This window comes from Pseudopodoces humilis, chromosome 1 (assembly GCF_049639895.1).
Source record: "Pseudopodoces humilis isolate 2021_Gansu_Grassland_sample_001 chromosome 1, ASM4963989v1, whole genome shotgun sequence".
NCBI classification, from domain to species: domain Eukaryota; kingdom Metazoa; phylum Chordata; class Aves; order Passeriformes; family Paridae; genus Pseudopodoces; species Pseudopodoces humilis.
Window position 1 is genome coordinate 118,775,167 of NC_142200.1, and position 24,823 is coordinate 118,799,989.

General features: G+C 35.1%; 1 protein-coding gene across 1 annotated transcript in view; it reads left to right on the forward strand.

Moving 5' to 3' along the window:
* The window catches only part of SKAP2 (src kinase associated phosphoprotein 2), a 118,859-nt gene that overhangs the window by 17,277 nt on the left and 76,759 nt on the right, over nt 1-24,823 (forward strand). The window contains exon 5 of the mRNA XM_014248799.2: nt 5,621-5,725. Coding sequence (XP_014104274.2) covers nt 5,621-5,725 — 105 coding nt within the window. The remainder of the gene's footprint in view (nt 1-5,620; nt 5,726-24,823) is intronic.

Sequence of the window (24,823 nt, forward strand, 5' to 3'; positions counted from 1 at the left end):
TCAAGAGCATAAATACATCATTAGTATTTAACCATAAATGGGAAAGATGTGGCTTAGTTGTCACCCAGTTCTTTGAGGATGATCATGATGTATTTCTGGAGAGACCATCAAATGCAGTAAAAGTGTGCCAAATACCACTCTGTCCTAGAAGTCTGGGAGGTTTCACTGTAGGCAAGTCACTGTGTTGTCCCTTTCAGCTACACACAGCTGTCATCTGTGAAGTGTCCACGCCAAGTGCAATTTCAAGTAACATGAGATACATCCACCAGTGCAGCATGAAATGGTTTTGTTCTGATATGCATCATAAGAATGAGAGGCAACTCAGCAAGCGAAAGTTGCAGTTGCTTTTCTTGCTCAAAGTATATTTGCTTGCAAACTTAATGTTGTTGCAAATTTATTGTTTTAAGAAGTAGCTGCTAAAGAGTTTCTACTTGACCTTTACAAAACAAGCCATTAAAAATCATCATGTTAATAGGGGACCCTAGAAGGCCCTTCAGGAATGAGTGTGTTGGAGCAGACTGCATGGCAAAGCATGCACTGAAATGTTATTGTCAGAAGAATCCATTCTTGCAGGGTGACTGGTGGATTGGGTCAGTAGCATCTTAAAAATACAGGATGCCCCTATCAAGGGGCTAAAGTAAACCCCTTCCTGCTTGAAAGCAGCTTTGTCTACTTGTTTTTATGAAAAACTGTGTAGTGAGAACCTTGCTTGGTCTGTTTGATGGCTTCATCCAGTCCTTTGTTTTGTGGGTTCTTACTGCAGCAGAGATTGGACAGGAGGAACTGGTTTCAACCTGCTGTGACGTGGGACCTTCTGAAATAGCAAGAAGCAGGGTGGTTTGACCTACATGTCTTTTTATTTTCCTGAGTTGTTTTATTTCTCTTATACTTGAGCAGTTTTAATGCATCATTCTGTCTAGACATTTTTAGAAATAAATTGAAAGTGCTTAGTTATCTGAGGATGTGAGCAAGTCTCTTTCAGAGACATTGGCTGAAACCTCTTGCTTGCTCTTTTTTAGAGTAAGTGGTAGAAGCAGTATCTTTAATGCTTAGGAATTCATTATTATAATCTCAATGCTGCAGAAGAAAATGAATTCTTGGGAGAGAAAAAGTCTGGATTTTTTAAAAGCTGGATTCTTACAATGTGATATGCTTCTATTCATTATATTGAGCTTGTACGAACTAAATTTGTTGGAAGCCTTCAGAACAAGGGGTAAGAACTGAAGTACAGCCTTTGTTAGAATGAAGAGAGTTTGTTTTATGCTCCATTCTTAATGTGGTAAACTTACCCTTTGGTATGCATTATTTCCTGAATCAATAAATAAGCTGTAATGGAAAAGGTAGCATTTAATAAGGAATGGCATTGTATGTTTTTTTTTTTTTTTTTACAGACATCATAAAATATTGATTCTGCTATTAAACCTGTAGGAGATTAGTTTAAGTTGTAGAAACTGGGGAACAGGGTCAGTTCATGTACATATTTTTGTTAATGTGACTGTTAAATATCTACCTTTAATTAATATATTTTTTCCCCAACTTCCAGATAAATCATGTTATTCTGGGGAAGCAAGAAACTATATTAATGAGCATCAACTCCATAATTATACTTGTGGCTGCATAACAGGGACACATTCATGTCATTTCTTTAGGCAATAACTTTTGCAAAGAAGTATTTTTAAACTGGTCATTAATTTTATGACCATAGAAATGAGATGCAAAATTTATGCTGTTGTCATTGGCATGGATTCAAGGCACCACTGACATTATGTGTGATTGTAATGGAATGACTGCCAACTAATGAGTCTATAGACATTTTGTTTGAGCATGCTTTGCTTTTAGATGTTTGATTAGGCAGCAATGCTTTCAATTATGCCTGCAAATTGTATTGAATACATTTACCTGATGTCCATTGTTGTTTTGTAGTTCGGTTTTCTATTGCATAAGTGCAAGTTGAATGCTTTGCTTTAATTTATTGATGCTTTTTGAGTGTATTTTTAGATACTTGGCACCTGAAGAGGATAGTGGTTTGTGCTGCTCAACACTGACTCCTCTGACTGTTCAAGGAGTAACACAAGGAGCTTCAAATGCAATTCTGACTGCTCTTACTCCACAGGTGGAGTATAAACTTCAGTGCAAGACATTGATGGAAGAGCATGTAAAGTGGAGAAATGGCAGTGATTACTCTGAGTGGGAATGTAAGAGATGGCATAGGATCAACAGGAAGCCTCTTTGTGAGCTCTCAGGAGCAATATCTTTATATATTAACAGCATACAGTCCTAAGATATTTTTTAACCCTGACAGAACTAGGAGGCAAAAACCCCAAGGTTGATATCATAAAGCAGTCCGTCTTTTATGCCAGTACATAAACATGGCATGAAACATTGCCTGTTAAAACTCCAGAGCACAATGGGTCAGCTTTCCTATTGAAATGCCTGCAGTTCTTCTGTACAAATTAAATTATTTAAGAATTACATTTTTTAGTATATAACATAAATTGATGAAAACTATTATTTACTTGCTACTATTTTTCTGTACTCTAAAATGAAAAATTGAGGATTTTTGTGTTTAATCTAGTCCTGCATGAGTGCAGGTTGCTTGTACCTCTCTCCAGAGTCTGCCGCTTATTCTCCATTTACATTTTTCATGTAAAGTATGGGTACCTAAATGTGGTATTGTATGTCATAGGATTTATATATTGGTTCTGAGTGTCTTTCTCAGTGAGGACTTTTTATCATGGAACTCTTCAAGCCTTCTTTAGGATTTAACATCTAGAGAATGCTTTGACAAATGTAAAACACTGAGTGTGTAATTTGTTTCTTCGTAATACTCTAAACACTTTTTTTTTTTTTTTTGTTTTGTTTTAAGAGCATTCTGAATTTAAATATTCTAGACATGAAACAGAAACTTGTTTTATTATGAATCTACGTTCAGTGTTGCTATGGTTTTTCTGTTTCAAATACAGTATATAACCATGTCATTATTTTCATGCCAGATGGCAACTAAAGCCTATATAGTCCTTTACTCATTTGCCCTCGCTGGGATAGAGGAGATAATCAGAAGTGTAATAGTGAGAAAACTCATGGGTTGAGATGAAGTTGGTATAATAGGTAAAGCAAAGGCTGTACACGGAAGAAAGACATAACAAGGAATTAATTCATCACTTGGGTAGGCAGGTGTTCAGCCATTTCCAGGAAAGCAGGATTTCATCACAAGTAACAGTGACTTAGAAAGACAAATATCATCACTTTAATCATCTCCTAGTTCCTTCTTTTTCCCCCAGCTTTATATGCTGAGTGTGGCATCATATAGTGTGGAGTATCCTCTTGGTCAGTTGGGGTCAGCTGTCCTGGCTGTGTCTCCTCACAACTTCTTGTGCACCCCAGCCCACTCACTGGCGCAGCGGTATGAGAAGAAGAAAAGGTTTTCACTCTGTAAGCACTTTTCAGCAGTAACTAAAACATGCCTGTTTTATCAACACTGTTTTTAGCACAAATCCAAAACATAGTCTGATACTAGCTACTGTAAAAAAAATTAACTCTATCCCAAGCCAAGCCAGCACAGTCTGAGATAGGTATATGGTATTCCCTAAATGTATGCATGTATTAAAAAGTCCCTTGTTCCTAGGTCATCTGGCTTTTATATGAAAGTAAAGCACAAATGTTTACTGGATTTGAAACCCTAAGTGTAATTGGAAAATGGTAGTATGGTGACTTCATGGAAGAGCGAGGTAACTACAGCTATGCAAAGTTACATAAGAGATTATGTGTTGCTGAGTGGGACAAAATCCTCTGGAGTTGTTCTTTCTACATGTATACTCACATACTTGTCATCCACAAGTCTTATTCATTCAAATATACTAAGGTTTGCCATTCAGCCCATGAATTACATGTGCTGGAGTGTGGTGTTTGTGGAATTTGCTTCTAGAAATGTAGCCTAATATTTTAAATTTACACTTTCATGAAGGTTAAGTGATAATATGCTTATGCATAGCTGATAAGTGGGCATTTTTGATTGACAACTAGGGCTTACATATACACATATATTCTATGGATTCAAGTACTAGTAAAAGTTTAGGACAGGGAAACAGTGGAACAGTTTTGCCATTGGTTGTGAATATCATGTTTGGTCTTTTTTTATGGAGTGTATCACCTAATAAAGATACATATAGGCAAAGAGAGACAGGCAACTGGTCTCTGGAATCAAAGTGTGAAAGATGATCATACTGGTTATAAATAGGGCATAATATTTTCTGTTCATGTGCTATCTACTCTGTATTTTTCTGTTTGGAGGGAGAGGTGAATTCTAGAGAGAAATAATTTACTTTTGATTGGTTTGACAGGTGTGATGAAGTGCAAATATTTTGATCAGATTAACACGATGACTGGCGTGCTACTAAGAGAGGATTGTGTCAAAAATAGGTTGGAGTCAGGTTCAGATTCAGAGCAGTTGTTAAATGGCTGTGAGCTTGGGAGGAAGCTTTCCCAAAAAAAGCATACTAAATTAATGAAAGGGAAGCCTATCTAGTGTTTGACAACTTTTGAATGTATAAGAACTCCAGCAAAGCAAATATCAGGAAACACATAAATAGAAAAGGGTATTTGGATGGCTCTGGAAAGCTTTTTGTGTTTGTATATACCAAAAGGCAATGCTTGAACAACTGTTACATGATTTTCAAGAATTTTGAGGGCCATTTAATCTATTGAAGCATCAACTTTATGATTCTGGTCTGATGATTTTTGTCATATTTAGTTTTTTCTCCTTCACCAAGATTTTAATTGGTTTTTTTTAGGAGCAATGTAGTTTGTTACTTTCCCCCCTCTTCTTTGCCTAGATGTGTTAAACATATCTGAGAAAATACAGTGAGTTTCAGGAAGAAGTTAAATTTTGCCTAGTTAGTGGAAAGCCTCAACTAATATTGATTTCACTGTGTCTTTCCCAGACCTTTGCGCTTATGCATGACAGTGACCAGAGTGCATGGGATTAACTGATAATGTAGATTTTTGTATCTGTTGTAGCAGAGCTCTTGGTTGGGCAAGAAATTCATTAACAGAATGCTGCATTAAGCCACAGGTTCATACCAGGTGCTGCCAGACAGCAGTTCCACTTCTAGTTTCATGGGAGGAATACACACACAGTTTTGCAAGGCAGTGCCTAATTAGAGTGAGGAAAAGTAAAAGTGAGCAGAGGTCATTGCTACCAACGGTAGTTTGGCATTTCCTGGGAGGGAAGTTGCTGCAGCTCCATCCTGCACTAGGACAGGCAGAACTTTGGTGCCTAGTACTCTCCTTTTTTCCTTCTGCAGTGTTTTCTCTTTCCCTCTCTTTGCTTGGTGTTCCTTTCCCCCCTCATGAGAAGCTGCCAGCTGTGCAGTGGTGGGAGCAGGTTCATTATATGTCAGCGTTTAGGGAAACTGCTCCAGCAGCATTTACGCATCGGGTCAGAAGATAGCCCTAGAACGGCATCGCTCGCAGCTGCGCTGGGGCCTGCCAGTGTCCGTGAGAATTAGGATTTTTTCCATTCCAGATGGGAATTAATATCCTCCTTGCTATCGAAAATACTTTTATTCTGTGTATTTGTGCGATAGACTATTTAACTAGCAATGTGTATTGACTTTTACAGAGCTGGAAGATGAAGAAGAGTCTGAGAACCCTCTTTCTTCGCCTCCTGATAGCGTCTCAATAGCATCTGACCGATATGATAAAGAGGATGAAGCACCTTCTGATGGTATGTGACACTGTTTACCTCAGAAAGTATTAGATTTGCCAGTTTGCTATGAACTGATGTAATCAGATCCTTGTGATGTGAATGTTAGTGTTGGAAAACAGACAGATAAGCAGCTCAGCTAGACACTTTCCTTACCTTTACAAGAACCTTTAAAGGAACTGAAGAGCTCTCTCTAGTGGTCCTAGAGCATAGTGAAGCTGTCTCAAATTTACACGGTGTTTCTCAACTCACGTTTCTTGATAACGAAGCATCTTCTGTAGATACATACGTTTTTAAAGATAGATCAGTGGCTAAACCAGTGTGAATATTTGTAGTAACAAATTGTTTGTTAATTCAACATTATCAGATTCTTGCTTAATTTTATTGTGCTACTTAATGGCTTACTGTATTATTTATCTAATAAATAATGAAACAGTTTATGTGATTGATATTTTTCTGCAAACTCCATGCAGAATAGGTTCATAAAATATTAAATTAATTATTCTTACAGTGTTTCCTTCCATTAAGACAGTCTTTTGTACAATTTTTTTTAATATAAATTTTAAGTTTGTATTTGCATTTAAAAAAAGTCTACGCCTCATAGAGCTGTTTTCCATGTTGTTTTATTTTGTATTCATTAAGTTTAATGCTAAATGCGACTGTTCTGAAGACATGAACAATTGAATATTTCAACAGTTAACCAGCTTGCTTTAGCATAGTGTCCATATTTTTGAGATTAGCTTATTGTATACATAATATAAACACCTTCTGTAGATAATATATAGTAGTAAATTGTACAAATAAATTAACAATGTATATTAATTTGTGGCACTGTAAGTTAGATAGACTTACTAGTGAATGATGTTTTCTGACATGATATGATGATCAAACTGTGCAGCTCCATCTCGAAATACAATTGCTGAATGAAAATATGCTTCCTTCAATGTAGCACTCCACATTTTATATTATCCAGATTATTCCCTTTGGAAACATAAATTGCTTTTATGAGGTATAAAATTATGTCTATTGCAGAACAGGGATAAGTCAAGTACATGCATAAGTGATAAACCTTCTAACCACTGATTCAGAATAATGCATTTTTTTTTATGTCCAGAACTCTGTAAAATGTAGAACAATAATAATCACGCCTTTTTTTTTTTTTTTTTTTTTTAATATTGAGCTTATTGCATGTTTGCAGTATGACCTTCTACTAAAAAAAGTAAAACCAGGCCTTTTTGCTCTCTGGTTGAAATGTAATTATCAGTCAAATTGAGTATGGCTTTTAGAAAACCCAAGCTAATTTTCAAAACTACAGATGAATGCAACTTTCTGTGTATTTATTTTTGCTTACAAACATAATCTTATCATTATTTCTAATTATAACTTAATAACATGGTCCTGATTGCATAAAGGGTATGTGACAAAATTATATGACTATTTAATAGGAGATATGATTATAGAATTGTTTCAAAATTGTTAATCAAGAGAAAAGTGAAAATGCTCATAACCTAAATAATGAGTGTTTGGAGAATGCTGATGCAAGAATAAGTGAAATACTGTATGAGTTTGTACAGATGGGTGATTAATTTTTAGCCTGCTTTGGAAGTTACAAGAGTAGGTATAATAACTGCTCAACAATAACTTGACTAATTTATATTTTATATTTTACGATAAATCCTCTTTTTGTAGTGGGAGTGTAGCACAAAGCAAATTTGAGAGATGGTGGTAAATTCTGATCTATAAATACTTAATTTATTGGAGTAAACAGTGTTCCTTTTTTTCTCTTCGAATGTCTAATGTGTCATTCTAAGACTGTTTTGATTTTAACATATATAATCCATCATTACAGTCTAGCCACCTAGCCTGTGTATGAAAATGTGTGTTGGGAAAATCTTATAAGAGGTGGATTGATCCCCAGAGGTGCCATTTGCTTCAGTTCTAATAGGCATAAATATGTTTGTTGAAGCTCAATACTGTATTTTAGTTTTTCAGCAGTCTGTTAATGTTCAATATTTAAATCCTGCTCAAGAAACTGGGTCTATAAGGTAGATGTTTGATCTTGTATAATTACCAGTTCAGTTCAGCAGGGCTCTGTACAGATCTAAAACCTGATTTGTGTAGGATCAAGGCTCTCAGTGTTAATGGAGGGCCCTATCAGTAGGTAACCAAATTGAGGTGGTTTATTTATGTTTGAGTCCATTTCTATTTTTATGTAAAACCTTCTACATATATTTTCTGCTAAAAAGCCCCAAGGCATTTCTCTTTATATACTTGACTTAGGCTGCAAGGTTTGTATGACTTGCGAAAGTGTTGCAATTTGACTTTGCAGCATTACTGTCAAAACATAATTTGTGAAGGCACACGCTTGGTAACAGATAAAGAATTAGTATATTATGTGTACGTTACAGTCATTGTAAAATCCTGGAGTTTTTGTGTGACCTTTGTCTAATGGTGTATTAATTACAAGAGAGATAATCCATTTAACAATAAGTATGGGATAACTAAATTAGCACAGGTCACCTAAAGGCCTTTTTGTCAAATCTGATTGTTATGTTGTCCTTTTGACTTTTACCTTATGGTAGGCACTAACAAAGTATCTAAACTTTGATGGATTATAAACTCTAAACATGATATGTATTTTTCATAATGCTAATGTAATTTTCTAGGTACTGAAAAGGTCAAACCCCCACATCTCTGTGTGCATTCTAAGTCTGTCTTTCCTTTTAATATTTCTTTTTCTCTGTTCTTCTGGTTCAAAAGTTCACTCAGTTCCCAAATGGCCACCTAATTTTCCAGTTATTCCCTCAAGCCATATGTGTTTTGGTTTCTTTATGGTTTATTAGGTACTGTAGGAAAGTAGCATAAGTTATATCATCTAATGAAATTCAAGCACACTTCAGTGATGCTTTGACTCGATTGCTGGCAGCAATTAAATCACAATGAAAGAGAATGATGCATGGGCTTAAATGTCCAGACACCCTACAGAAATTGGAAGAGGGATAAAACCCAACAAAACCCCCAAATAAAATAAAAAACTGAAAAACAAGACAGACCAAACAAAACAGCACAGCCAGGCACTCTGGTCTTAACTTGATTTTTTTTTTTTTTTATTGGCTAACAGCCTGATTGATAGCAAAATCATAACTTGCTGTATGCTAACAGGCAGAGTTCACTTGTAGGTTATTGTGAGCTGATAAAGGGTTAGATGGAGTTTTGATTTTCGCATTGGTCCTTGGTGCACCAGATTAATGGAATTTCAATGAGAGACTGGAGTAGTCACAGCTTTGTCAGAAAAACAGATGGAGATTCTATAGCCATGTCTGCTCATTAATACCAGTTGCCTGAAAGGTGTACTACTTCTCTATACAAAAGACTCAACATAATTGATTTTTGAGCGAGGTATTTTTTCACTTATTGATGACTAGGTTTCTTGCAACTTAAATGACAGGTTTTTGTATAGTACATTGTATAACAATGTTATGTCTTGTAATTTCTTACTCTCCTTCCATCTGCGTATTGAAGAATATATGTTGTGGGAAATACATATGTCTTGATTAGTTAAAAACCAAAGCATACCAAAATACTTTAAAATTGAAATTCCAAGGTTTTCTTTCAAATTGGAAACAAACTTACTTTTGGTTGAGAAGTGAATGGGAAAAGAGTTACTATTTTTCATTTAATTTTGAAATTTCCTAGGTATTAAGTACTGGTTCAATAGCAGGCTTAAACTTTCCTGTTTAATAGCACTGTAATCTTCTTTTGTAATATATAGTTTTTTTTTTCTTTTTTTTTTTTTGGTTTATGCTGTGGTAAATTGATTCTATAGTAAGAAATGACACTAGCATTAGAGGACCAAACTTTCTGACTTTGTAAGTGGGCCTCTGAAGGAGACACGTCACTTTGGCTCTGCAGGGAGTATGTAATTGAACAATTACTGGATCTAAAAGATCACAGTGAATGGTGTGATGAAATAATTTAGATCGTCACCATTTGTATGGAAGGTCTAGAAACATTGCCTTGCGAAGGTAAGGATGAAAGAAATACTAAAACTATGTCTGGGGATTTATGTGCTCTTCAGGTTATCTTATTTGGCTATAGCTTATGAGTAAAATATGCTTTCAAGTAGAAAATTTTTGAACAATCTGAGAATCTCTTATTAAATTTCCCCATAGCTGAAGTGGAGGAAGGTAGGGCTGGAGCAAGCAAAACTGGGCACTTGGAGAACTTTGAGGAAAAAGAATAAATGAAAGTGTTGTGCTTTAACTGTTTGTCACCAAAGTGCAGTCTTGAAAATGAGAAAAATTTATTGCTCCTGCAATGTGATTTACTTGCTATAATGTTTGGATGAAGCAACAGGATTCAGTGCTTTGTTTTCACCTAGTTGCTTTGGAAAAGTTCTATACGAGTCTTTGCAGGCTGGAGTCAACTATTTTACATGATCTATAGTATTTACTTAATATGAGCATCACATTTTCAGTTTGATTGATCAAGTGAGAATGAAAAATTGTGTGACTGAATTTTGCATGCTGTTTCTTTTTACATGTTAAATCTCAAATACCAATACCGATTAAGCATTTTTCCCCCTTATTTTTCCTGTTTGTTAGGCCTAGTTGTTTGAATACTGTCACTGAAGAAGGTGGGTAGAGTTCAGTGTAAGATTTTATCTTTGTCCATACACACAAGTGTTTCCCCACTTTCTGCAATTACATTCCTACTGAGTTTATTTTTGAGGCACTATATTAAAGCAAAAGATGTTCTTCACAGAACTGGTTAAGCACTGCTAGCAACTAAGATATCAAAGGTTGGAGAATGGAAAATACAACTAGGAATTTCTAGCCTTTCTCATTTGCCCTTCTTATTCCTCCAGTCTTGTCTTGGTATACCACTTTTTAGTAAAATAATCCTGTATAAGGAGAGGATGTTTGCTTAGGGATGACAGCACTGGAAGTTTACCTGAGTTATTGTAGGAGATTAGTTATTAACTTTCAGTGTTGGAGAGAGAGGTACAAACTTAAGTGCGTGACAGTCATTCAAAGGAATGAGGAACTTCTTTATTTGTCTTGTTTTTCTCATAGCTAGATCTCATTGAAGGCAGAAAACCAGGTACTTTATTATTCCTTATATCTCTTTTAATATTCAAGATTGAATAAAAAAGGTCATATTGAAGGGAAGTAAGATATAGGTTTACTTGGACAGCTGGTCTTCAGTGAGAAAAGGTGGCTTCTGCTTTATGCTCTTACTAGGCACTGTCAGGAGGGCAGTAGCCCATCATATGAAAAATGGATGAAAACTGGACTTTGGCATGTTAACTTTATTTTGAGGGGATGATAGTTCTTGTCAGAATTTTGAAGGGGATTATGATTCTGTGTTTCTTGCTGAGAAGGTAATATGATGATCAGAAATGTTGCTTTCAAAATAAAAAAATTTAATGAGTGGCACAGTCTTAAACAGGATGATTGAAGTCTAAAATTCCTGATGTGTTGTGCTGAGGTTGTCAGAGGGAGGATGAATCACTACAAATTTAGGCTGAGTCACTTACGGGAAGTTTAGATGTCACTCCGAATAGAGTCTTACGAGCTTATGGGACCCAGTGAAAAGTAAAACATATTGAAGAGGAACTTAAAATATGAAGCATTTTTTTTTTAAGGTTCTGTTTTTTAAGGATATTGGTACATGTGGGACCAACCATATGAGTGTAAATTCCCAGATGCAAATCTGTGTTTTAACACATTAGAAGAGGATGCTAACTTAGTTGAAATTGTCAAAAGCTGTAAAGAAGATCAGCTGCTTGTTGAAAAGGAGAGGCCTAAAGAGTGAAATCAATGTCACCCATATTCTACCTGAGATATTTCTTGGTTGGCACTGGTCTCATCTTTCCTAAAAATCTCTACTGGAGCAATTGCACTGTCCCTTGGACAGCTTGTCACAGTGCTGCACTCTGCTTGCTAGGAGAGAATACATACCCTGAACTCTGTCAATCTGTTGACATTTAATTATCTTTTGGCCATAAAAGACCTGGCAATAGTATATTTTTTTCTTTCTGTAATCAACATTTTGAGCATTCTGAATAGAATCTTTATAACTTTCCACATGTAGCTGCTTTTGAAACCTTGTGAAAAGGGCAGACAACGGAACTGCTGGGTTGCTTGCTGGTTTGTTTGTAGGATTCATACCAGTGCATATAGCAGCAATGACTTAGATGGAGAAGCAAGATGTTTAAAAAAAAGTGTGTGTGAAGTATGTGAAGCTAATCTAATTAAATTTGATTTAAACCATTTGTACAGAACATAAGGGAATAATTTCTGATAGGAAGCAAAAGTTTTAAGTGAAATTTTTGGCCCTATTAAAGTCAACAATAAAGTTAAAAATGGCGTTGCGTAGGTTAACAGTGTGTACAAATTGATGATACTAAAATGTTTGAACTTCTAATTATCATGATGAAAAACTTCCCATCAAACAATAAACCCCTGTGTTCTTTTAACATTTACCTTTCTCCCATGGGAGAGATGACATGGTTTGTTGCTCATTTTATTTCATCTATGTTGCTTCAGTGACTGAACAATAACAAAACAGCTACTCCACTGCTACATAGGACAGTCTCAACAATAAAAACTAAATAATTACCTGCTTAACCCATTTCTTATTCATATTAGATCGTAATTTTATTCAAGATATGTGATAATAGGATGGTTAAAAAAAGGCCCAGAAAGTTGAAGTGAATAGATTTTTCTATTTACATTATATTGCTTGTTGGCCTAATGTTATTCTACTTTGGCTCTTATACATCACAAATAGTTGACATAAAAAGGAAGAGGAGAGGTTTTCCTTCTGCTTCTTGGATATGCAGTAAGCTTTTCAAGTAGGTTTTGGATGCAGTTAATTGTAATTTTAGGACTTTATTGGTGCCTTATCTCGACTGAATTAATTTCTACCTTCTGATTTCCCTGTAATTCGTCTTTGTTCCTGCCAAGCAGTAGTGACAAGGCAGCTTTCATTCTGCTCCTTACTCCTTTCTTCCTAGAGCCAGAAAGATGCATCGGTCATAGATGATAGCATGGCTTCACACTACTCCAGTGGCACCTTGAGGTGGGTACCAGAGGAGAGCAAGTCTGCCAGATTGATGCTGCTTGGCATTCAAAGCAAGAGGCATCTTTTCCTTACTGAGATCTACCATGTACGACAGAAAAATGGGTCTGCCTTCAACATATGCTATGTAGCAGTCCCAAACATCTTGTGAAAAAGCTCTATAGAACCACAGCATTTTCTTTGTTTTACATTAGATCAGAACTATTTAAAACAATGGTCTGTGTGGTAATTCATATTTTGTTTCAAGGATGAGGCTTTAGAAGTCCCTGGAGAAAGGAACCTACTGGGAAAAAAAAAAAAAAAAGTGTAACTTTGCAGTGTAAGTACAAGCTAAATTTGGCATTTCTTCTCTGAATTGGTGATTAAGAATTCGTGCCTCTAATTTATTGCATGCATGAAGTGTGTATCAATCCTAAAGAACAGAAAAAGAGTTTTCCCATGTTCCTGTTTTTGTGTATTAATTGATTAGTACTTTCTGTAGAGGTGCAAAGTGAATCTGTAGATCTTAAGCAAGAACAGAACAGGCCTGTTTTCTGTCAGGCATCATGCAGTCCAGGCATTAATTTTAGTGAATTTGGGTTTGTTTCCTTTTAAATAAAAGCAAGCTTGCAGTGGATTAATATTTGTGAATTTTGAGATTAAATTTGAGTGGAAAAGCAAAACCTGTGTCATGAAAAGGTTTATTGAATGTTTTTTCAAAAAAACTCCCACATAGTAGATTAAATCTTTATGGTATCCACTGAGTGGACAAGTTTATTATTGGCATTCTCAAGAAGATGTTGCAGATAAGTTCGCTGCTTAAAAGTTTCCAGCAGGAACCATACTTCTTTGGACATCTGTCACTAGGCAGTTTCTTTCCTCAGTAATTTTTATAGATGTTTACTTGGATAATGTACAACAGTAGGATTTAAGAGTAGAGTAGCGGACTAAAACTGCTGAATGCCATATTTTCTCCCAACTAAAATTACTTCTACAATTTCTTAATCTTAGGCACAGCCTATTCACGGCTATCGCTATAATGACTGGTAATATCCCATGAATATCTTGGTCTTACCTTCTCTATTGCTGGTAGTCAGAAAGAGTTTTGAGCTCTTTTGGGGGAAGGAATTATGAATGAACCTACACTAGATAATGGAGGAAGATGTCTTCTGCTCTAAATGAGTGTCCTTCTGTATATTTGTTCTGCCTACCTGGACACATGTTCCTTAATGCAAAGTACATCAGAGCCTGATAATACTTTTTCAGGGATATCCTGTTCTTCATATAAAACAATTTCTGCTTGTTTCTCAGCAGTTAAATTTTGTATTTCTCTGTGTCATAGAATCAATCATAGAGTGGTTTAGGATGAAAGGGACCTTAAAGATCATCTAGTTCTAACTCCTCTGCCAGGAGCAGGGACATCTTCCATTAGACCAGGCTCTTAAAACCCCATTCAACCTGGCCTTGAACACTCCAGGGACGGGGCATTCACAGCTTGGACATGGGTGATGTATAAATTCTCACAATACACATTGAAAGGTGCAATTAGTTTATGATGTCCTTCACATAATTGCACTTGTGCATCACTGCTTTACATTGAGGAGTTCAGGGAAAAGGATTAGTATTGAAATGATATGAATGGGAGCAGAAGGTTATTTAGACTATGTACATGGCTCTGCAATAAAAATGAAAATGGGTTGGAGGTAAGTGAAGTGAAGGTGGTCCAAGTCTTTTAGGTAGGTAATAGGATATGTTCTTTTGCAAGGGTGGGTACAGGAAATGGTCCTTATTATTACAGTTTCTTGGAAAAGAAGTTAATGCAAGTGTTGTTATTGACTTCCAATTAAAAACAATATTAACCTTGCCTGTTTTCACAGGGACACTCTAACACATTCTTATAATTCTGTCTATTTTGCGTTTAGTAATTTGAGTATTATGCCTGTGAAGATAGGGAGAGAAAAACTTGTCTTTTAGTTTTCTAGAACTGCTTTCCTTCTAGTAGGAGTGAACTGATTTTTCTCTAACAGCTTCTTCAGAAGTTATCTTTAATACTGTATTTCATCAGAAAAATAATTGGTGAGGCTACCACAAAGTTTTTTGATCAAAGATTTTTGAATTATTTTAGAAAAATGGTTACTTGGTACTTGTATATGTAAAACTGCATGCTAAGAATTGAAAATACACAAAAGAATGTAGTCGTATTTTTTGTCTGTAATCTTTGTAGATAATTTTTGGAATTTCAAGTTAAAAGTAACACCACAAAACAAAAACCTTGTTTTTACTTGTTAGTGACAATATATCTGCAAATTTAATTTGGAAATATGGACTGTGTAATGCAGTTGACAAAGGTACATTTAAGTAAATATTGCTTTTTTTTAATGCATGGCACACCTTTTTTTCTGCCTCAGTTTCCTGTAATCTTCCAGTGCTCTCATTCACTTGAGCGATATTTAGAATGTGGTATAAAAATAATGTGAAAATGCTGTAGTGAGCTGGTGATAATTGATTTACTCCATCACACTGAAATACCTCTTGTTTTCCTCTTCCTCCTCCCTTGGGCAATAATCATGGGATCAAGCTGCCAGTCTGTAGATATAATTTTTCCAGCAGTGCCATCTGGCTCCTTGGCACTGGAAGTTGTATTGGCTTCTTTGCTGTTTCCACTGATTTTTGTCAAATGTTAGTCCGTTGATGAAATGTCTTTTGCGAGTGGGTGCTGTTTTTATCCTCCTCCCCAAATGAATGTTGTTTTTTATTGGTATTGTAAGGGACCACTTTTTATTTTTATTTTTTTTTTTTTTAATGGAGTTTAAGTCTCAGCGTATTGCTTTGAGGAAAATACAGGATTTACATACAAATTGGCTTCTTTCATCTATGTTGAAAATAGTTTTTCAGGATTTTGTATGTTTTGAATAGTCCTAGTGTTATGTCCTCATACGGATTTTTAAACATCTTCAACATATTTCCTTTTTATTTTTGGAAGCTGACTTTTAAAAGACATTATGAATGAATGGTAAAAATTTGTAGTGTCTGTTTTACAGATATAACAAGTTTTATGTTTTTGAATAAATAGCCAACAAAGATCTCTTTTTTCTCATAGGACTACAGTTTTATTGTTTGCTGTCAGCACTTCTTAAAAAAAAAATAAAGATTTAAAAATGTAAAAATGGTGGCTTAATAGAACAAACATGTCTGAGTTGCTTTATTCTATTCAAACCTTAGATGTACTTCACTGCCATACAGCATATAATGATGGTTGATAAAGTGTTAGAAAGGAATGTTCTGGAAAAGTATTTTAATAGGGGTGAGAAGTAGAAGGAAAATTCTGTTGATCTAAAATATTTTTGTAATTATTATTAATATTCTTACTAGTCTCTTTTAAAAAAATGAAGTATTTCCTATACTGGTCAGAGACATTCAGTTAGAGGAGAAAAAAGCCTGAGGAGCCGAGGATCCCAACCACATAAGAGGAACAGAATTTGAGATTACACGTTTTTATTCTGTCATTTAAAAAAAAAAAAAAAGCTCTGAATATTGTATGTGAATTTAAAAAGATATCCGAAGCCTGTTCTATTATTAGGTAAGTGAACTCCTGTTAATCAGGGTGAAGTGAACTAATTTGAATCTTTTATATATTTTTTAAAATTTATGTTTCAACCTGCATTTTCAAGTGCTGTGTCTCAGATGAATGAATTATACTCATCCCTGGGCGTAAATACAAATTTTCTTTTGTGTTGAAAGTATTTACTTAAAGTTATTCAAGATAACATTGGAAAGTCTCAGACACGAACAATTGTATTTAGTTGGCCTATTTGAATGTTTTTATATTATTATTCTTGAAAGTAGAAAATAATAAGCACTATTACTTTATCATAGTCTTAGTACTATCATAGTGTAATGCCTTTGTTAATAAAATGCTATTAGACTGGTATTTAAATCAATATTTACATGTTTTCCCAGCATTGGAGAAAATTGTTCAGTACTGGAAATGAGGATTAAAAATCTTGTGTGGGACAAGGAGGGCCTTGATGGTAATTTTGTAGCAGTTGCTTTGAATGAAATTTCAAGTATCTCTTGGTGTCTTTATAGTAGCTTTTTAAAGAAAACAGCTCCGACAGACAGGGTATCTGAATGCAGGTCTCATCAGTAACTTGACTCAGACACAAAGTGGGTATTTTTAACATATGAGTTCAGTTGAAAGAATCTGTAGAAAGGGCTGTAATATCAAAGTAAGGCGAGCATAGCTAAATATGCATGATCCATTGTTAATAGCAGAAGTGTAAGTCTTTAGTCGCACAGAATATATTCTCTCATGCAAGATTTTAAGGGCATGGGTATATCATGATTTTCTAAAATAGCATCAAATCTTCTTTTTGTTCGTAAGTAAATGTGACGATAGAATGTTGCTGCTAATCAATTGTCTGGGATGCCACCTCATTAAGATTTACACGATCATCAAAAATGCCCAGAATTGTTTGTTGGCTATATCCTAACTCAAATATATAAAGGGGATACCGCAGCATTTTTCTTTAGAATCACAGGGAGTTCAGTGACCTTTTGTGGCAAATTATGTAGAAAGAAAATATTTATATTCATTTAAAATAACCTCCATGAAGAAATAGTCTCATTACCCTGTTTGATCAATTCCTTGCAGCCTGAGCTGTAGCATGCTGCTATTGCCATTGGTTGATGGAATACACTGAGAAGTGGCTAATGGTGATGGTGCTCATCAGGACAGGGTTCAGCCAGCGGTCAGCAACAAATAATTCAAGACTGTTTCTAAGTTTGTGGCTGGTGGAATTTGCTTCTTGCCCCAAGCCAGCAGCATTGCTGAGCTGGGCTATTTGATTAGAGGAGAAGCATATTTGCTTCTTAGCAACTGCACATTTGCACAACACACAGACCTATACTGCCTCCAAAGGTTTGCCTTTTGTGATGGTGGAATAATACTTTTCTATTGATTGACAGACAAAAGAGATCTTTGCAATGCAGAGGAGTTTACAATTTTTTCTTTGTCTTTTGTAAACTTATCAGAGGTGCTTTTTAATTTAGCACTGCCTAGTGCAGATTTGTATATGCAGCAAGACTGGCCATGATTTGAACTGCTTTTAAGCTATTACTGCTATGCATATTTAAAGGACAGATGCACACTTAAGCTTAATCATTGGTGTGTGCAGCTTTTTCCCCAGCAGGTGTACTTAATGGAAATTATTTTCTACTGTATTTTGAAATAATTTTTTATATGTATATTGCTATTTCCTATGCAAGAGTGATATTCCTTTTTACAGAAGATAATCATAAACTGAAAGCTGCTCTATTCTTAGTGGTTTTTTTATACATGAACAGAATTGCGGCAGTGATCGCAATTCTAATAGCGCGCATGTGATTTTGGATGTAATGTTTCCCACAGGAAGTGAGTCTACAGGAGAAAATGTGTCTAGTCAGTAGAAGGCAAAGGTATTTATAACACTGGTGATCCTTGAAAGAAGACAATTTAGAAAAAAGAAAGTCTAAGATTTACAGTCCTAGGAGGCCAGGACAAGGAGAAAGCAAACTTTTTTTTTTATTGTTTTACAGCTCTTTTCACTCAGGGTCTTTATTTTATTGTTGAAGTTTCCGTACTGCCATAACAATAAATAACAATAAATCACTGATGTGGTTACTGAAATGTTTCATGAAATAGTAAGTACAGTTAGTGTTAATGTGAATTCTGCAGATATCTGCTTGCATATTTTCCTAAGTAAAACATATATTTTACTGTCATAACTCAAATCAGTGAGTACCTTTCCAAGTGGATTTTATAGTCAATTAAAACTGTATCTTTTAAGGGATAGAGCAATTTAAAGGAGGAGTGAAGAATAAAAAGACCATGGGCTAATGTAAGCATTCTGGAGTTTACTTATTAATAACTATTTCAGTGGCAGTTCCGATCCAAAAGGGGAGAGCAAGAAAACACTATGATATGGTGAAGTAATAAAAAGCCCCAAATGTCCCTCTTTAAATCAACATTAGTTAAACCTACAAAACTTCTAAATCCTTTTTCAATTAGGATTCTTGTTTTGTCAGATGAGCATTTTAAAATGAATTGTGATCAAAATTTTAGGGTTTTAAGAGAATTTTGGAGATTATGGAACGAGGCAAAATGAAAGCATTGGGGCAAATTGGTGGCTGTTTTGGGGAACAGGTATTCAGGTTGTGCACTCTGCTGAGCAGGAAGAAAAGTCTAGGAATAGGTACAGCTGTGGTTTTGGAGTCCCTGGAAGGGCTGGTTGATGACTGACTTAATTTTCTTCCTTGTTAAATTTGACATGTGTATATATATGAGTTTTTAGAAGGGTGTTTCAGTGTACTGGTAGGATTTCTCAGTCATTTGTGAGAGCTGTTAGCTTTGCCTTACTTTCTGAGACATTCAAAGTTGTGATAGTGTGATAAGATGGCTGCTTGTTATGCTGCTGAATTGCCAAAGAGATGTTTATGCCTGACTGACTTATTTTTGTATCTCAGTACCTGTTAACGTGTTCCATGTGTTCTGCACAGATTTTATACTTCTGTCACTAATAGATGCTCAATAAATTAGTGTTGGGGTTTTCTTTTAGTTAGGTTGGTTCTTTTTCTGATAGCAGACAGCCTTTTGCAAAATAAGGTTTTTGAGTGAAGTAAGTAAAAGTAGGAGTTGCCACATTATTACGATCAAAATGCAACCATACCGAGGTTAGAATACAGCAGCTCTTACTATGGCACTATAAACAATACCCAGCGATTTAAGAGCAGGATGTGAGGAATATTTTACCTAATTGAAATGACAGGGGGGATTTTGCATAGGTAGAAGCAATTATTCATACTGGAGGTGGGCCAGAACGCTGGGGTTATTGCCCCATCTTGCTAATTAGGCTTTCAGTTTCATTAACAGTCATTGAGATATTGGGTGACTGACTTGTGTATGAATATAGCCATAATACATATAAAGTATATTTTATTTAATTATTGTGGCTTAGTTTTTTTTTTTATAGCTCAAGAGGGGTAAAAATAAGGAGTGTTTTAAGATGTGCAGAATACTGAATAGTATGAAGGCTGAAAGCAGCATGGCTATGTCTATTTTTGGGAAGACTAAGGCCATAACTGAGATACTACCACGTTAATATTAGCAACATTTTATTACCTTTCTTAAGATGGAATTTACAAGGGTTTCTACCTTTACAAATGTGTATGTTGAGAAGAGAAATTAATCCAGCTTTGTTGTGCTTCCAGGATGTTTTCAACCTGGGATAAATTCAACTTTGAACAGGTCTGAGGAATTTACACTTCTTGTTGCCTCTAAGCCTTAATTTAGGAAATATAACCTAATGCATATGGCATCTTTAAATTCTGTCACTTTAATACGCTGTCATTGATTTTCTTTTTTCAACAGCCCCTGTTAATTGCCTTTGTCCTTCGGAAACAGACATTTTGAGGGAGGTTTGTTTTCCTTTTCAAGGATTGATAATGAGGTGCAGCGATTCATAACATAGTGTTGATATCAAATAGCTGCTTGCTGTATTTTGGAAAGGGCCTTGAGTGTCTGAGCCTTTATTAAATCTCTAGGTCAGTCTTTTTTTAACTGACTTTTCCTTTCCCAAGTTCTGTGACTAGGAATATCAGGTAGAAAATGTTTTTACCCTATTTGCAGTTAGAGATGATTCAGTTCTTGGATTAAAAACAGCCTTTAATGAATAAAATTTCCAAATAGAAACCAAGAAGGTGAAAATACTGTACAAAAGGTCTGTTGAGTCAAAATGTTTAAAAACCTGAAAATCATGTGTATGAAACTGACCAAGCTGAATGGATGAAAATCACCTTAAAACTGAGAAAAACATCATTTCATTTGGAACTGGAGTGGTTTAGGTTGTTGTCAGAGTTCCCCATGCCTTTTAACAATAAAAACAGAACAATGCTATTGTATTGTATTGTATTATATGTATAAAGGTAACATTATAGTAAGGAAAAGTGTGATTACAACATAACTGCCTATTCTGGTTCCTGCTGTTGTGTAGATATGGCCATAATTTGTCCTTTTGGTTTGATAATTACATTGATGGTCCTTGTGGAATTATTAATGAATTCTTTGTGACTGAGAGTCAATTGTCTAGCTCTGATGGCTTTTTCATGTTAGTTTCTTCATCTGTAAGATTGTTCTAAGTAATATATATACCTGTGATTTGTAAAGATTTTGAACCAAGTTATCCTTATATTTCCCTTACATATCCACAGGTAAATTCCCTTGTCAATATGTTTGATAGGCTAACACATGTACTGTTGAATAAAATGATGCAAATGAAATTAGAACAAATAGAACAGCAATTAGTAATTTTATTTGTTCAGTATACCTCTGATCTTGCACAGAATGGGCTTTGGTAGTGATATAAGACACATAATGTATAGATAATTCATGAAAAGTTGATTCAAGAGTCTTGTCCATTACTTGCCTCACTGACTCCTGTGGTGTTCTCTGGTACCATTTTGTCAGGTGTTTTTGAGAATTTCTTGTCAAAGTATGTTATTTTTAGAGGATTACGGGTTTATGCCAGGAGATCTGAGAGTGCATTGGCATGTTATAGATGCAAACACTTCTGTGGGAAACAATATAAAAATTAATCTTTATAATGACTAGATTTTTATTTTGATGCAGTTTTGTTGGTAATCATAGATTGATTGGCTGCTTTTGGAAGTTCAGTTTATAGACAAATTGAAGCTGAATAAAAAGGCCATGAAAACTGGCTAAGTGCCAGTAAGTGAGGTAATGTGTTTTGCATACATCACCTTAATTTCATTGGATCAAGGCAGTTTTAGAATCCTCTGCTGTATGTATGAATTTGAATAATTTCATGCTCCAGAAAACCTAATCAGGATAAGACCAAAAACTGGGAGAAAAAGCTTGCAAACAGCTGTGCAAATATGCTGGTGGAGGACCTAGATTGTACAGAAGGTGTGTTACAGGAAGTGGAATTAAATCTCTTGTGGCTGTTGAAGTTCACAGAAATCTCTTCTTCCTTTACCAGAAATAGAACTATCAACTAAGAAAATACCCAGGTGGATAGGAATACAACAGTATTACTTTGTGCAATGCCACTTTCTTATTATTATTTCCATATTAGTATATTCAGGCTTTAATAGTCAGCATTCTTTTGATGTGCTACTAGTTCACCACTTCAGGATACACATGTTCTTTGTGTGGGGAAAGATGTAGGTGTCAAAAGTTAAGTCCTTAAACTAAAATTAACTAGAATTTTACTGTTGCTCATTTGCTTTCTGAGTGACAGAGTTGAAAAAGTGCATATCCAAACTGAGGAAATTTTGACTTGAGTTGGTGGAACTCCCTCTGTTTTGAATGACCTATTAGTATGTGTTATAAAACAGCATTTTTACTTGACATGATTTTATATTTAAAAAGGAACAAAGAAGGTGGCAATATTATTAGAATAAAAAAGTGTTTTTTTGAAAACCATTTCATTTATATAATCAGAGTCCATTACTGTTTACCATAAGGATACTCTTTCATAGTGTTCTCCTCATTTTTCCTCTGTCAATTTAAGGTATGCTACAGCAGTCACAGAAGAAAGTGTGTAGTTTTCTGAAATGCAGGAATCAGTGCATGTGTGGCATCCCAGTCTTACACATGCTGGAACCTTCCCTCTGCCCCTTCTCTCTCCCCTCCTTCCTCCAACTGCTTACATTACTTGGAAAAAGTGTGTGGGTGCGGCAGGGGAAAATCAGTGGCATAGCAGGCCTGAAAAATGAAATGTTTTTCCCTGTAAATACTTTCTTGAAGGACATGCATAATGAAACCAACAACATTTCACAGCATTCCTAGAAAATATGTGAATACAGTTTCTCTGTTATGAAGAGGAACAGTGGAGGCAAAGTAGCTGTGACTTGCCCAAGATTGCGAAAGGAGTCTGGTTAAGAGCCAGGACTAGTTCCACGTTTTCTAGCTCCTGCTTACATGGTAAGATCGCTTCGTTATGTCTCACACGTTCCAGCTTTCTGAAGTTTTTGACAATTTGAAATGGATATTAAGGGGACATGAGGTAAACTTTTCCCCCCCTGTCCTCAGAACCACATCATTTATTAAGAAATGTCATCCTAATGTGTATACAACTTCCATGGCTTTGAGTGTTATTGTAAATGGTAAAAAGACTCTTTGGTTGGGTTTAAACTGATGCTGCCTTCTGAAGTACAAGAGGTGTTTATAGTTTTGTATAATGTCTTAGTTTTAATAATATTATTTTAATATGAAAATGTTGGTGTTTCTTTAACTGTTTAAAATAGCATATCCTGCTCTGATTTTTCAATATCAGAAAAATCATTTAGGTTTAGGACCCCAACACCACTTCCCCCTCCACAGGAGTTACAGAAGCGCATTAAACTGCTGATACAGACACTAAAAAACTGTGAGTTTTCCCTTATTGGCTCATTTGAAGGTTTGTTTTTTACCTTATTTATTTTTTAAATGAAAAAGGTGGTGGTGCATTTTAAAGGCCGGTATATAGACTATGCGAAAACTAGTACAGTACACTCTGGAGGCAACAGTACAATGCTTTCTATCTGAAAGATCACAGATAGCTTATATAAACTGGTAGAAAAGTTTATGAAAGTTACTCTTCAGTGAGTGAAGTGATTTGGCTTCACTTTAAAAACAGCAGCCTAAAACTGAGCTGCCTGAGTATTATCATTACTCCAAAGCAGCATAATTACCATTAGGAGAGAATTGGTTCCTTTAAGGGAAAAAATAATGAAGGGAAAACTTCTTAAAATGAGTTTTATTACATTTTTCTTATAAAATTAGTCTTTCATTTTGTTGATTAATGCTTGAGTTTAAGATTCTGATGTAGGCATTTTGCCATTATAATTCTGAAATATGGGAAGTCCTTGAAAACATTCCGGGATTGCCTTCTGTCTGTCTGCCTTGTAAAAGATCCTTTCAGTTAAATGGACCATCCTCCTTAAATGATGTCATTAGCTTGGATTGAAAAGACATTGCCTGCAGGGAAATCATTTAATTGTCTTAAAGTGCTCTACTTCTGTAGATCTTGAAGCAGCACCCTGACTTCCATCTTTGTATCAGATAATTCATCTAAAATTCTGTTTTTAATCTCTGACGAAATATTGAGATGTAATTTCCACTTTTATTGGAGAAATTTGAGACCTTTTATAGTCTTGTCTGTGTCAAATGGATGGAAAAGTTTCACTTGTTGAAATGCAAATGGGTACTGTCTTTTTTTGACTTAAAGAATTAATTTAACATCCATTCATGCACTGCTTTATAAATATTAATGTATTGAACTCTTGCATTTCACTGATACCAAGTGAAATGGTACATGCATATTTCTAAAATCAGTTATTACTTGGTCAAACAGCAAGTCAAGTTTTGGGGATAATTGCAACCTTTTTTGTTTTTAAGGTAATGCATTACATATAAGAAAACAAAAATAACTGACCATCTTTTTTTATTTGGCTTACCAATCTCCCAGTCATGTAAGTCAGTTTAACAGGGATACTGGGAATTTTTAATCAAGTAGGCAGTCAGACCAGCAAAAATCAAACCTATGTGTATCAGGGGATTACAGATTTATTTAGAAAATATATTCCTTGAAAATGTATAGTGATTATTTGTCAATAATCTATTGCACTTACACTTTTAAAATCTCAGTCATTTAATCTTAAAAACATCAAAGTAGGAAGAAAAGTGTATTTCAAAGTTTAAAATGTTACATACGCAGTTCTCAGCTTGAAGAGGTGTTGTACAGGAATGCTACAAAATTTTCAGAAGATTTTGCCCCTCAGAAAGGCTGGTTTTGCCTTTAAAATGGGGAAGTGGCATTTCTGATACTTTATTAAAAAATTTGTAAGTTGCTCTTACTCATCTTTCTCTGATGTTGAAATACTTAAAATATGCATTTCAAAACAGCCACTGGATTAGTTGGGTTCTAATAAGTAATTTTCTCAGCCTGAACTTCGTTGCTTGGGCTGTTACCTTTTTTTTCTTCTATACTGCTATGTACAGGAAAGCACCATAAT